Source organism: Calidris pugnax, unplaced genomic scaffold (assembly GCF_001431845.1).
Source record: "Calidris pugnax isolate Ruff unplaced genomic scaffold, ASM143184v1 scaffold32, whole genome shotgun sequence".
Lineage (NCBI taxonomy): Eukaryota > Metazoa > Chordata > Aves > Charadriiformes > Scolopacidae > Calidris > Calidris pugnax.
The window spans coordinates 4871906-4887230 of NW_015090783.1; the positions used below are offsets into that span (position 1 = coordinate 4871906).

Here is a 15325-nt window from a genome sequence, read left to right on the forward strand (position 1 = left end):
GCAGGGGATTAGCAGTTGTAACAAGTTTATTTCAGGAATGAAATAACCATCTTGGAAAAACTTACAACCATGTGGTGCTCAGATGTCAGCCTGGCACTGACCTGTTAGCCTGCTGATGGATTGGCCCACATGGAACGCCGAAATTATTTGTGTCTTTATCACTCTGCTGTTATGTCTGTGTCACGGCTGGCCCAAAGTCATGCTTGCTTGCTGAGATCCATTTATCATGGTGCTTTTAACTTGAGAAGTGATAGCATTTATTTGGAGTTTTGGAGATTAGGGATCATCAATTAGTTTAAATGAATAAATAAGTTAATTGAAGGTAAAATGTGACTGAAGATGTGCAGAATGTTCCTGAAGGGACATGCTCAGCCCTTGATTGCCTTCGTGAAGTTGCATGGATGTAATTAAGGTCAACACATGATTAGAATTTGGAAACTCGATTGAGAAGTCTTTTCACAACTCTGATCAAGTTAGTAAGGTTGAGAATTTTACAATTGCATCTCCCCAACAAACTGTGTCAGTGGGATGTTCAGAGAGGTTGTGCAGATATTAATTAATTCATGTACCTCTCCTCTGGGAAACTCCTTGCTCTGTTCAAGCTTCTCTTTCTGATGGGGGAAACTGAGGTAAGAGTGAAAAAGTCCCTCACAGTAAATCATTGCTAAAGCTGTGCATTTGGAGTTCACGTCTGTCTTACTCCTTCTGTGATCCACAGAAGAGTGTTCCAGCCTTGGCTTCATGGAGTGCAGTCAGAACAAAGCCATGCTGCCAGCTGCCCTGCAGTGTTATAGTTAGGGAGACAATGGTGCATTAATATAGCTGCGGTAGGAAAAAAAAAATAATCCATTTAGTTTGACGTGTTTATACTGGTTTATGTTTGTGTCTTCTGGAGCAAGCCCAAGCAGAGGGCACCCAGGGGGATACGCTCCCTGTAGTGGCTTTGTAGTGCTGTAGCACAACAGTCCTGCGCTGTGCTGCAGGCTTGGACCTGGGCAGGAACAGCAGAGGAAGGGAGAGATGTTCCCTCAAGTGGGCATCCTCTGTGGGCACAGAGCCTGGGGAGATGTCAGCCTGCAATGCCACCTCCTGCACCCAGCACCCAGTGGTGCCTGGGGCTGGGGGGAAACGGCTGGTGGAGCGGTCCCGGTCCTGGGCTCAGGGGGACAGATCCAACTGGGAGGAGAGACATGAGCGCAGTCAGAGGGAGGGATGTCACAAGGTACTTCCTAGACAGCAGGAATCAAACCCTACACGGAGTAAGCCGCATTTCAAAAGCACTCCAAAGAAAATTCAGACACTATTATTTTATTTTGGGCAGCTTTACTTCCCCTCATCAGTCAGTGGGGCCCTATGCTCCTGCCAGGAAACATGCCAGCCATCTGGCAGTTTTTATTTTTATAGTGATCCAACAACTACAAAGCATGCCAGGCTATTTGTACCATCTGCCACATAAATGTCATTTCAGCAAAAGGATGGTGGACACCTGGGGACCCAGAGTTCAAAAATCCTTTTAAAGGGGAAATCATTGTCTCCCACAGCGAATAGAGTTGTGACGTTTGGGTCGCCCTCCCCCAAGTGACCGATGCAGGACACAGCTGTAATATTTATGGCTCCTAGACCAATCTCTTAAATTGTTTTGGTTTTGGGTTTTTTTTTTTTCCCTTTTCTCCTCTTTCTGTCTTTTCCAACTGTGAGGGTATAAAAATGACTACTATAAAGTTCACATGTGGATGGACATTTCCAGCAAAGTAATAGTGTCGTACAATCTGTGGTAGAAATTGTTCAAATTTTAAACACATTTTCTGCATTTCTAAAGCTAGAAATGACTTCATTTTTCATCCTGTTTGTAGCTCTTGTTCCATAATTCAGAAGGGAGGATCAATCAATGTAGTTCAAGCTGCCCACCAATGGGCATGAAAGCAGAGAAGCATTTATAAAAGAGAAGATGTTTAAAAATGTCTGATCTTGCAGCTGGAGCTGTAGAGACGACCCATGGCATCTTTAGGGAGCCCAGAATTTTGAATAGGCTGGGGGATTTGGCTCTGAGGTTCTATTTACAAAAGGAAAGACATCCCAAATTTCTTCTTTGGGGCAACATGTGTGGTTTTATTTTCTTTTTCACTGTTATAGCTGAGTTTGACAGCAAGTTTTGACAATGTGTGGCTGACTGAGGACAAAGTACATCTATTTGTGTTTATAAGGACTTTTTTAAATGTCCTAATATTGTGAAATGCTTTAAAAATATAAGGGATAGGTCTATAATTTGTAAGTTTGGAGCCTTGTTTTCCTAAATCTAATATTGCAGTTATTAATCAAATACTGCACTCAGGGGGCATTAAAATAGCAGTCTGAAATGATAACCTTTTTTCTTAAAAATTTCAGCCAGCTGAGGTTCAGATTATATACTCTAATAGGACAGTGAAATGGAAATAATGTGGCATTCTCCTATTTCTGCCGTTTTGTAATTTTAATATAATTACTTTTCTCAGCATGCTTTTCATTGATGGGAACATAAAAAGAATAATGCCTTAGTCCAGTAATTTTTCTTTTGTGTTGCATATTTAAAAATTATATAGGCATTGCAATTTTTTTGTCCTTGTTTATTACCATTGACAGTTTATTTAACTGAAGAGATCTCTACAGACAGTTTAGACAGCCCTTACCCATCAGATGAACAAAGATAAATCAGCCTTTGTGTTTATTCTAGCATTGCTTTCTAAACTTTCTTTGCTTTTTCTCATTCTCTCTACTTCCCCCTCCATTTTATTGCAGTGAACGTTGTCCCCATGGAGGAACACATCTCACTGATGTGTGCACATATGATTGCGTGTCATATTTCTTTTGTCCTAACTATGCTTATGCTCATCTTTCCTGAAAATTGAGCACTGATCTTGATTTTTAACTCAGAGACATTGTTCATTCTTTTGCTATTCCATTCCTGTGCGAGTACAGCTCTGTTGATTTTGATGGGAGGAAATGGGAGACTTTCTTCTGTCCTTAATCCCATAGAATTACATGGAAAAAGTTGGACTAATGCTGCAGGATACTAAACTCCTCAAATTCCTTAGAGAATGGTTTGGCAGTTACTGAATTTCACTCAGCAGAGGAGAACAAAAAATGACTTTTTTGGAAAAGCACTAATATTTAAGAGTGCTCTAATGGTCAAAAGAACTCTTTTGTTTGAGGAGCATGAAACAGGACTCTATCTTAATCAGAATACTTAACAAAATAACATAGACTTCCTTTCTATGGTGAATATGAAAGCACTGAGCTATTTGGCAGCTAGATCTTCTTGCTGACTAAAGGATTTCCCCATGCAGTATAAAAATGTTATGATACTGCACCTTTATCCATCACTGCTCTCTGTTGAATGTCTTTAAATTTAGTCACTCTGTACTCTTGAGTTCAGTCTGTCTTCTTTATTGGCCTTTTTATGCCCTTTCTCCCCAAAGTGTGGGGTAGGGGAAATTCAGAGCTGGGTACCTGGAGTTCTTGGCTGCGGTGCAAGCCACAGCTAGCCACAGCCCTGCATCGAAATGGACGTTTCTGAATTGAAGCCCAAGCCTGGGATAAGGGAGGCAGACATACTAATTTTCATTGAATTTTACTGGGAGCTGGGTATTTAATTATCCTCAACTGCTCTGAAAAAAATCTCAGAGTCTGGCAAGACACCACCGTTTCTCTGCCTGCGAGAGCCTGCGGGACCCAGGCTGGGTTTTATTCTCCTTGTAGCCCTCTGATGGACTTTGGTTCAGCTATTAATTGGAGAACAGGGTGAGTCTGCTCTTGCTGGAACAGAAAGTAAATAACAGATGTACAAGTCTTGGGTGTATGGACAAAAGTAGCTCCTTCAGTTTCAGAGGATAATCTGCTGTAAATGGAGCTAAATGCTAAATGCGTTTCTTGAGAAATACTGCAAGTCTTAGGCCTGAAATGAAGGCAGAAAACCCACACTGCTTTGTGTTACACAAACAGAGGAAGAACTTGCAAATATTTGCTTTTCTAATCCCCAAACTTTATTATCATTTGGTACCACTTCACAACTTGAGTCCTTCCTCCCTACCATGCTTCCTTCAGGCTTCATTTGAACTAAAATCTTGCTGTGTGAGATTTGTAATGAGCAGATTACCTACTGTTTGATGACATCTTGCCCAGAACTACTTGAAAAGACGACGTGGGCTTTTAAAATTACTAATTAATACCTTGGCAGGGATATTTGGGAAATTTTTTCATGTCACAGTGAAAAATTTTAAATAAGCAGCTACCAGCCTGGGCTGGCTATAGGAAAATGTTTCTTTAATCCTGAAAAACCCCCTTCGTAGCACTTTATTGGCGATCACTAGGAGTTGTGGAGTTAATAGAAAATGGGAATTCAAAAGCAGTTCTGCTGGAAATGGCTGATAAAGATGATTGCGCTGCAAAGCGGGACTCTTGGAGGCCTTTTTTCTCTAAACGTGTGGTATCTGATACGTTGTGGCTTGAGAAAAGAAGTCTCTGAATCAAGTTAGACTTTTTTATTCTGTGAGTAGTGATTGCGCAGTGCCACTGGGAATGGCCCCACCAAAATAGTTCCTGTGGTCTCAGTGAATAGACTGAGCCTCCTGAACTAAACACAGATGTTAATTTGAAAACGCCATAATGTTATGTACCTAACAAAGTGCTTGGCAAGCTGAAGGAAAACAGAGATTTGTATTGCTATTATTATTTAATATATAAATAAAGCCCTCGCTGGACTGAAATTGAATTTCAGCAGCCTTTCTGGAGGCAATTAAAACCATTAGCTTCATCAGCCAAGGCCAGCGTTTTAATGTCTCTGAAACACTCAGGCTGCCAAAGTTAATTATTCATCCTTTTCTTAATTGGATTCAGATTGCATTTTAAAGGTGCAGCTTCAATAGGGTTGGCTGAGCCTTAATTTTTCACCCCTACCTCTCCTGCCTTCCCTCCCCACAAGAAATGTCTCCTAAGATACTGTTTCAGCAGAAGGGTTTGAGAGTGGATCTCAGCCCAGGCTGATCCTCTCATGGCAGATCTCAGTCTGTTCGATAAAGAGAGTGAAAACCATCCCTCATTGTAAGTAACTTTGTGGTAGGAATGTTTTTTGAGATGGAAAGCTGACCAAAATATGACTTGCTCTTTTGTTTGAATTTAGGGAAACATATAACTGTCATGTCTTACATTTCTACCAGTAAACAAATAACTTTGGTTTCATAAAATGTATACACTATATAAGCACATGCAAAAATATCATATTCTGTGTGCTGCTGGTACGTAATACCAAAATACAAATGGTAAGTATGATATAGTCCTTAGATTACAGGGCTCATTTTTTTAAGCCTGTAAAACTTTTTTTTGTTCAAGAACTTGTCTTTTTTTGGAAGAAGATGAATTGCTTTTCAGAAAGGAGATTTCAAAAGTAGTGTAGACAATGAAATTACTGCTTTTGGTGGCTAAATTGTGAAGTTGTAATTGGTATATGGGCAAACCCTTTCAGGATCAGCTATGACAAACCTTGTTTTAAGAAATTGAACTCAGCCCTTTGTCTGACGTGTTGCCTCTAAAGGCAGACAGAGAGAGAGATTTTGCAGCACGTAAAGAAGAAAATGTCCCCTTCTCTGGAGAAAGCCTGAAGCACCCCCTTTGCAAAGCAGAAAATGTGCAGTCAGATGTCTGAGAGAAGGGACTGGAGTGCAGATTTCACACACAGGAGGGGGCACTGGAAGGGGATGCTGCCCAGAGACAGCCCTGTGCTGCCCAGACAGATGCTCTGAGCTGGCCAGTTGCTATTTTGTGTTCCTGTAGCCCGTCTAGTTTTTGATGGGTTGCTGTGCTGCGTTATATATACAGTTGCTCATTAATGCTACACAAATAAGTAGGTTTTCTGTTCTAGATACAGATCAAACAATTTTTCATATATTGCCTACTGAATAAGTCTTTCAGCCTCAACTGACCTTTTCTAGACGCTCCAGAGATGAAAACTACCATCCCATTATAGTAATATATTTCATCTTCCTGTGCAGTTATTTTTAAACAGAGGAGTTAGATGTCACTCATTTTCTTATTATTAACAACATTATAAAGGAAAAATAGATATTTGGAGTCTGAACTGGTATCTTTCCAGAATAATTTCTCAGGCTGTCCAGTTGCCTGTGAGTTCCCAAAATAAAAATGTTGAGCAATGTATTAACTTATTTTATGAGGGAGAGCAAGAGTAAGACAATAGACTGCAATACTGCAGATGGGTGTAACTCTGGAAACCATCAGATCCTTGGCCATGCTATTAGCCATGCATGCAAGGTAAAGGGTGTTACAGCCTAAACTAAATGGGTGGGAGTTTTATATGGAGTATGAATTTTTGGTTTGTCTGTTTGTCAAAGCTGAAACTAAGAAACATCTGTCTTTTTGTGTTCATGATTACTAACATTCATGACTGCATGAGCTCTTTTCCTAGCTTTTCAGCTTGCTGCAGAGTAAGAGAATGACCTTAAAAACTCAGAGAAGCAAAAGCTTTTAGAAGAAAAGGATAATTTAATGTAGATTGGGACAAGTGTGAGAATCAGGCTCATGGGATTACTTCACAGATTGCTCAATGTTTTATTTGGTACTTTTTAATGCTATTTTCTTTAGTAATAGCATTACAGCCTGATTACCATTTTTGTGCTGACTACAAGGTCATCCCAAATTACTGTCTCACATTCCATATCGTGCACAAAGTCTGAAAATTTTCAAAAATACAAGCTGAGGTGAGATGAAATCAGCTCATATCAAAGAATGGGAATTTATAGGAAATTGTTTATTAATTGGTGATGCGCAATGCTTTGACAATCCAGGCATTTCTAAAAATCTACATGCGTCTTGTCCCTTACAGTATGAACATAGACACACAACATCCAGCTGTGCTGTAATAGCTGGGTTGTGAGAAGTAAGTAGAGACCTGATATTTTAAATGCAGGTTCTCTTCTCTCCCACACCATATACCTGTATTTAGAAATGAGGCTCCACACCCTGGAAGTCATTCCAGGCCTTCTTTTCATGCTGTATCCTTCCCCCTGCAATTCATGTCACCCACAGAAAGGAGGTGGTTTCACCAGCTGGAGCCACTGGGAAGAAGGACCCCTCTCTCGCACCCCTCCAACGTGACAGTTGAGTTTGAGAACAGCTATTGCAGGCTCTGCCTTTTCCTTAATAAACAAAAAATGGTTCAAAAGTACCTACAGGCTTTCTGTCAGTCACAGTAGACAAGATGAGAATGTGATCTACAGTGACGTTGCTTTTGAAATAGTTGTTACCAGACCGATGTGGGTATTGATTTAAGAGCATCATTCTTAAAGCATCATCAGATTTTGGTTGCGTTTGCCAGAGCAAGAGTAATTTCCAGTTCATAGATGTGGGGACCTGTGTAGGTTATTTCAGGTTTGAATGAATTTTCTACATTTTGTTGATAAGAGATTCCCCTCTCCCCCTCCCCACTCCTTTTTTTTTGTTTCTAAGTAATACAGTCTCCACTTAAAAGAACTTCATCCATGTCTTGTCTTGCCCTGCAGGGGTTTCTGAAAGGAAGAATGAGCTAAAACCCAGAGAAAGACTGTCTTAGAGGCATGTGTAGTTATGGTGGAAATTAGTTAGAAAGGATGTTTGTGTGATCATTACCTCATCTCGGATGTATTATGGAAATAACAAAAGGCTTTGATTTTTGCCCATTTCCACTAGATGGATCCCCTGTATCTCCTGTACTGGTGTGTGATAGTAAGACATTACCTTTCCTTGGCAGGTCTTACCCGCCTTTGCCAATGCAAGCGCCGTGATACACCACTGTAAATCTAAATGAGCACTGAGCAGCTTTGACCTCTGTGGGGAAGATTTTCTCACTGCAGGTGTTGGGAGTGAAAGAAAGCCTTGAACTGCTGAGAAATATTGATTTCAGAGTGACTTGAAGCTGGAAAAGCTTCCTCTGCTCCCCTCCTCCCTCTGTAGAGCTGCGAGCCACCTGTAGCAAGAGAAAGAGATGTGTATTGGAGCAATCATGAAATCAGGTCCATGCATTTTGGACATGAATATCCCTGATGAGGAAATCACTTCTAAACTGCCCAATTTACCACACAAGTTATTCCTGTTTCAGGGATAATCTGTGAAGAATGGTTACACATGGCTTCTCTGGGGGTTGAGGGAGGAGAGGAGCTCTTTTATAGAAATTAGACGGACCTTTTAAGCTGGTCCAGCACACAGAAGCCTTTTGTTTCTGTAATTGATGCTACCCAAGTCAGGAAAAAGAAATGTGTCTTTGGTTGAAAGAGAAAAAATACTAAAGAGCTGCATCATATTTCCTAGGAACTGTAACACCATAGCAACAGTTGTCTTTCAATGCTGCTGCTGCATTGCTTAATAGTTCTCAGATTGCTGAGCGAGCCACAGTCTATTCTGCTGTAAAACTTACTGCATGTGAGCTGATGCTGTTGGCAGATAATTACAAGAAAAATGTACATATACCACACATCATTTTTGTCTGTGTTTAAAATGATTTTTTTTGCTCATAGCCACATGGCATGTTATTTCTCTCCTTTAAAAGGAATTTTAATGGGAAGTTTATTGGTAGAACTGGTTGGATTTGATAATCTCAGATGAAATACTTTGTTTGGGGGCGAATTTTTATTGTGTGTCTGGAAACTAATAGAAAATCCCAAACTGTGAGAAAGGGTTATTTTTTATTAAATAGAGTTACTATAAAAAATTGGAAAATATATTGTTCCTTTCAGTATTTTTCAGAATAAATATTCTGAATGAGTTTTCAGCTACGAATTTATAGTGAATAGACATTGAAATAAAAACATAGTATTTCAGACATCAAAATTTAAACTTTTTGATTGACTACATTTATTTTTTTTCTTCAAATGTTCAGTTTATGAAAATGTCAACTCTATCCAAATTAAAGTCAGGAAAAATATTTAAAAATTCTTCTGAGATGAGAAGATTTTTTTCCTGCCTAGTTCTGTTCTACTTATTATACATTAATGCTGCCTGGCTCCCTTTGTTGGGTGTGGCTTTTTTTTTTCATTCTTTTATGAGAACTTGCATGGAAAATTAAAGCACGCTTTCTGATTAATTTAGGATGAATGGTCAAAGCACACCGTCCCTCCCCCATGGAATCTGTCCAGGTTTTAACATAGATCCTAGTGGTGGGTGCTATGGAGTTACAGATTAAACATTCATGAAAATTGAATTACTTCTACAAAAGGTGCCTGTAGGTAAAAACAGAGGCTGAGACAAGAGGCTCACGCCCTGCCTGCTCGCGCTGGGGCTTTTCTGTGGTTTTCCATTCTGTAGATGTCAGTCCAGCTCCTTCAACAAGCACTGAAAACATCACTGAAAACATGATAGATTAAACAAAACAAGTGGGCTATAAATGGGCCGTGATTTATGGGTTATCTGGGTTTGTCAGTTCTCACTGCTGTGAAGCACTTCTGGTATTTGCACAGTGATGTAAATTATTGCAGCGTGAGAGCATTAGCAAAGCGCCCCGCTGGCTGTGAAAGAGCCCGTTGCTGACATTGTTTGTGCAGCCCAATAAACTGCTCTAATCTCAGGCTTGGCCATATCTCAGCGCCAGAGAAACTAACTTATTCTGAGGAAATACTGATTTATTAAATTAAAGAAGGAATCAAAATGCCATGGGCGTGTGGATGCCCTGGCTGTGTGATGGAGTTTGGAGTTGCCTCTTCACTTCCCATTTAGAAACAGCAGCAAATGATTGTGAACATCAGCTTATATACGGATGGATGGAGGAGGAAACTCCATGTGCAGGGGGGCTGACCTCTGGTTTTGTAGTGTAGTAAATCAATTAATAGTTTTTATTTCTTTTTTTTTCCTTTGTGTACAGCTAACAAGAGAACACCAGGTGGCCCTCTCCTCCATCACTTACATTGGCTGCGCTCTGTCCATCTTCTGCTTGATGATCACGCTGGTCACATTTGCTATATTATCGTGAGTAATTTTAACTTAATACCTGCTGAGCAACTGTCGTGCAGAAAGCCAGGCAGTGCATTTCAGGCCACTGGTAAGGATCCCTTCAAGTGCTCAGATAAAACAAAGGCTATTAATTCTACAACCTTCCTTAATTAGACTCTGCACATCTATTTGTAACAGTTGGTTGGTTATTTCTAAATTACTTCAATTTCCTGAAATGGGGTGGTCTTTATATAGCAAGCTATTTCCATCCTATGAGGGATTTTTGGATTTTTTTAAAACTCTCCATGTTCTGCTATAGTTCAGGAATCTTGCAAGGAGGCTGTAGAAGGGCTTGGTCTGGAGCTCAGGGCAAGTGCAATATGAGCAAGACTCGGAGGATCAGCCCCTCTTCCCCACTACAAACATCTCTGGATTGCCTGGAGTGTAAGATCAGTGCTTCTTTCTGCTTTTTAACCGTCTTGTCTGTAAGACAGTGTGTTTATAAAGCCAAGCAGATACACCCAGAAAGAAAGGCTTGGTCAACATGAGTGGTCTCACCTCTGTTTCATACAGCTTGTGCACAATTACATCATGTAACTCACGTTTATTTTCAAGTATGTTAGGCTTGTTTTCTAACCTGTTGCTTTAGTAGGATGAAGGATGCTATAAACAGTGTGAAATTCACTCCATGGCTTATGTTTAAATCCTCTGGATCTCTGCAGCACCGTGCCTGTCACACGGCAGCGCCTTTTAGGGCTCTCAGCGCTGGGAAGGTTTCTGCCACGGGGCATTTGGGGGCTTTATGCCCATTTATATTCCAGGAGTAACAACTGAGTTGGAGACTCCGCTAGGCGTGATGCAAATATTTGTGAAAAAGCTTTCATAGGGGTTTCTGTCTAAATAAAAAATAGAAAACCTGACAAAAAGTGAAGGAACTTTTCTGAGGTTGTGCAGCAGATTGGGAGGCATGGGATCCTCATCTCCTTTCGCACACTAAACCATGTTCTTCCTAATTGGGACTTCAGGTTTTGATTTCTGTGCCTAAGCATGTCTTTTGGACATCCTGTTAGGAGACCAGTTTCTAGGAAATAGGAATTGCTGAAACCCAGTAAACTGATTGCAATTGTTTGTTCCAAACCCCGTATTATTTCCAAGTCTCAAGATCTGCATTGGTCATACTTGGATTAAGTGTGTAACGCGTGGCAAAGCCTACTCTAAATAAGTCCAGTAAGTCTGCCTATCTGGCATTGCGCTGTTGGCGTGGTTAGGTTAAGGGGAATGATCTGCTCCATTTCTGTCTGAGTGAAAAACTGGATTTTATAGCGTTTAGAAAGGAAAAAGGAGAAAAGGACCTGGTATTGCTGCAGCAGGGCTGAACACTCCTCAAGGAACTGGAGGCAAACAGAAGACTTGGAAAAAGAGCTTGGACCCAGCTGATTGTCACAAGGTTAAGCACCCCACCTACATACAGGATCATTCAAACTGCCAATTAAAAATAATTTGATTAGGTTTTCACTGGAGAGCTGGGCCTCATTAAACAGCTGAAGTGAAATTTTGCAATGTAGTGTTAGATGACCATGAGGTAAGTGGAGAGGAATCTGGCAAGTTCTTTGCTACTCCACGTACTGGCAACAGCGGCTGCTTCCCAGGAGGGCAGTCCTGATTGCCTTCTGGGTAACGATGTTCCAGTTTGCAACTACATGAAGTTCCTTGTTAGAAAGTCATTGGCACCAGGCAGCGCAACCTGTCTCTTCAAATTACTTTTAGGACATCGATACTTCTTGTCGCGTCCCTCTTCGCTGCCTTCTAATGGAGCACTGGCTACAACAGTGCTGAAGAGCAGGGCTGGCAGCAAGCTGTCCTCTGCATTGTCCAGCCCGTGTCACCTGCTGCAGGGGACACGCACAATGTGTCACCAGCACCTTCAAAAATCCTCCCATCCGGTGCGATACAACAAAAAGACAGGAGTGGGTCGTCTGTGCGGCGGAGGCGCTGCCATTGTCATAGCCTAATTGTCCAGGTCTCCTGGAACGATTAAAGCTGATGGTAGGGGCTGGCAGGCAACATGGATTGAAACAGAAAACCTGTTACCACTAGTTCTGTTCTTTTTTTTTCTTTTTTTTTAAAGAGAATACAACTATGAGAAAGGCCTGAAGTGTTCAGATAAATGTTTTTGTTTGTTTTCTACTTCCTATTTCTGGATGAGAACAGAAACACGAGGTCAGAAGACTCCCAGGAAATCATGTTCTTGTCAGATTTCCAGGCGGTTTTTGCGAAGCCAAGAGAGAGATGTTCAAACAATTTTGTAATCAAGGTCAGGTCTCTGTCAAGCCAGACACTGCCCATCCATATAATCCTGTGCTCAAACCTGATGATTGTAAAACAATTGTAACCAATGCCTATTCAGGTGTCTTCATTTCTAATACAGGCAAATACCAACAAAATGAAGCCAGAAACTCTGTGGCACCGTGTGAGGTAGATGGTGCAAGGTGCTGTGTGCTTTCTGTGAGGGGCAGATCTGACTTCCTTGACAGCGCAGCACCAGGCCCTTTGTTAATATTCTATCAGAAGTCATCAGCAGAGCTAGTTAGTGCACAAATCAGTCTTTCTGCTGCCTTCAGGACAGCAGCAGAATATCAAAGAAAGCAGTAAGGTACCCACCATCCCGGTGGAAGTAGTGCTCAAAAGACATCATGATAACTCCATCAAAACTAATGACCAAAAGCCAATCAAAATGCTTGCTGATAAATTATATCTATATCCGTTCTTCCTGGAATACTGCTTTATTCATCCATCTTTGTCTTCTGCCAGGTCTGTCAGCACCATCCGCAACCAGCGCTATCATATCCACGCCAATCTCTCCTTTGCTGTCTTGGTGGCTCAGATCCTGCTTCTCACCAGCTTTCAGTTCAGCCCTGGGACGGTAAGTGCTTAAAAACAGTGATTGTGGTTTTTGTGAGGCACCTCCATGGAATGAATGCCACATGCCTCATGCAAGGAGGTGCCTGGAATGTGAGAACTCCTATTTTTAGCGTGCCTTAGCCAAAAATGACACCGGATAAAGCCTTCAGTGCACCCAAATAGTGTTATTGTAGTGTCTGTCCCTGTCTGGATGTTTGCAAAACAAAGAGATATGCACCCATCAAATGGGGAAATCATCTTGGTAATGGTGTCCATTTCAGCTGTGTGTTCAAATGACATGGCTGCCTTGGGCCTGCCATGGCTTAATGCTTTCTCTTATTCATTCTCTGTATGGAAAACTGTAGGAATTCTGTATTGGAGAAAATTGTATGAATTTTGTATTTAGGTAAGGTATTAGTCTTTCTGTTAGGATTTTGGGTTGGGGTTTTTTTTTGGAGGGGGGACTTTTTTTTCCAATTGTCTATTCTCTGCTATGGCACAGTTTGCCTTTTTTTTTTTTTTTTTCCATATTAAAAAGTAATTTTATTCTTGCTGGAAGGTAATGAGCTTCCTGATGGGGCTGTGGCAATTTCTTCTGCTTTCTTGGAGAGCAAAACAGAAGGTCTCTGTTTTTTGCTTGTAAAGTTTTATTTGTGTGGTAGAATACACTGTTTTTCTGAACAGCAGATTTATTGATTGTGGTCTCTACTCTGGAAACTTAGATGATTTTCAAGTGTCATTCGTGTTTATTTGACCTGAGCAATAATCAATGAGAAAGGTATAGCAACTATTGCTTATTAGCCAGAGGTGGCAGAAAGCATTACCTCCAAGTATTGCTGTGTAACAGTTTAATCCAAGATCCTCATGTGTAGTAAAACATGTATATACTTATCTGGGCATCTAAAGCAACCACTTAAGTAAATGACAAACATCTTCATATTGCTTATGTGGTACTTAAGCTCTATGCAGGCAGATATCACATAGATAGGACCTTGAAATTGCAGATTGATTTTCTGGGTCTGCTACTAGAGGTGGGAATTCCTTATGCAGACTACCAGGATCTAAACCATTAAAAGTGGCATCTAAAATGGCTGGGGTGGATTAAGATGAATCTACCAAGTTAACAGTATTACATACCAGTAAAACCAATATTTCCACTGTTGTGTTTAAAAAATGCTATTTAAAGTAACATAAGGTCTGTTGATGGAAAGTGCCACCTGCAAAAAGCAGAAACAGAACCTGATTTTAAAACAATCTTTCAATGTGCTCTATTTTTTTAATGGTCAAAAAAAGATAATGTGCAAGGGAGAAAATGGTAGGGAATGGTTTAGAAGGGAAATGAAATGGAGACAGTGGAGAGCAGGCATTAAAAGAATCCTCTCTGAATGAGTATAGAGCTAAAACGCTGCTGAAAGGACATAGGCTTCAGGGCAATAAAAAGTTCACTGAGTGTAACAGGGTGTCTTATTCTCACAGTTTTCCCTTTTACATCCATTCCAGATATTCAGACAATGCAAAAAGTCACTTCAGAGACTCTGTAAAAGCCTCTTTACACTTTATCAAGGCCAGCATCACCTCCAGTCTTTTAAAATAATATGAAATCCTAGTTGCATTTTCTGGTTTCAGCTGGATGTAGGCAGAGCGTGTGCTCTCCAGAGACCCATCCCCGTGTCCACCCACCCTTGTAGTGTGCCTTGTCCACACGCAGGCGTCTGCCTTGTTTAGTTAAGCAGATGTAGTTAAGCTGGCAAAACGCTCATATAGGTTTAATAGGTGTATATTTTTATTTCTCTTAAACCTATTCAAAACTTACTTTAGCTAAATTGAAACAATAGCACACAGAAAGCAAGACCTGTTTTATGCCACAGGCTTTCTGGAGTGAAACACTTCACAGAATCCATGGACGTTTCAGCCCTGTCTCCTCTGTAGCAGCAGTAATTGTAGGGCACAATGCTGTAAAGCTCTTAACGCTGAAAAGCAGGATGTACGTACCATCTGCTACACTTTTATTTTTATTGTTTGAACCTCTCGGGATCAGAGGTGTTGTGATTCATCCTTTTATTAGGCTCATGTCCTTACCTTCTGCATGCTCTGTTCTCACTAGCTTTGACGTCAGTTTTAATACCTTTAATTGCTGCTTTAATTGAACTGCTAAATGGTAGTTTACAAAAAAAGGGAGGCAGTATTTACACTAGACGGTGTAAATTTCTTAATCTTCTGCTTCTGCTGAAGATGGGTGTATCTAGGCTTAACAGCTTATAAGTGCCCTTGCTTGAGAGGACAAGTGGCACCAGTTTGCTTGAGGAAATACAATGCAGTGGGGATGGCACCAGAGAAACAGCCTCTGAGCTGGCATCACTTTCTTGCACGACTGCCTTTAGACTCTGTCTTCTTCCCATCTTCATCACTAGGGATATTATGGTTTTGATTCCAGACATAGCGTACAGTATTCCCCTTGTAATTTCAGATGTATTATTTA

The 15325-nt window shown here is 40.8% G+C and overlaps 1 protein-coding gene across 3 annotated transcripts in view; it reads left to right on the top strand.

Moving 5' to 3' along the window:
• ADGRD1 (adhesion G protein-coupled receptor D1) overlaps positions 1 to 15325 on the top strand; it is a 152300-nt gene that overhangs the window by 89654 nt on the left and 47321 nt on the right. For all 3 annotated transcript variants that reach the window (XM_014962568.1, XM_014962561.1, XM_014962577.1), the window contains 2 exons: positions 9878 to 9981; positions 12757 to 12868. In XM_014962568.1, coding sequence (XP_014818054.1) covers positions 9878 to 9981; positions 12757 to 12868 — 216 coding nt within the window. The remainder of the gene's footprint in view (positions 1 to 9877; positions 9982 to 12756; positions 12869 to 15325) is intronic.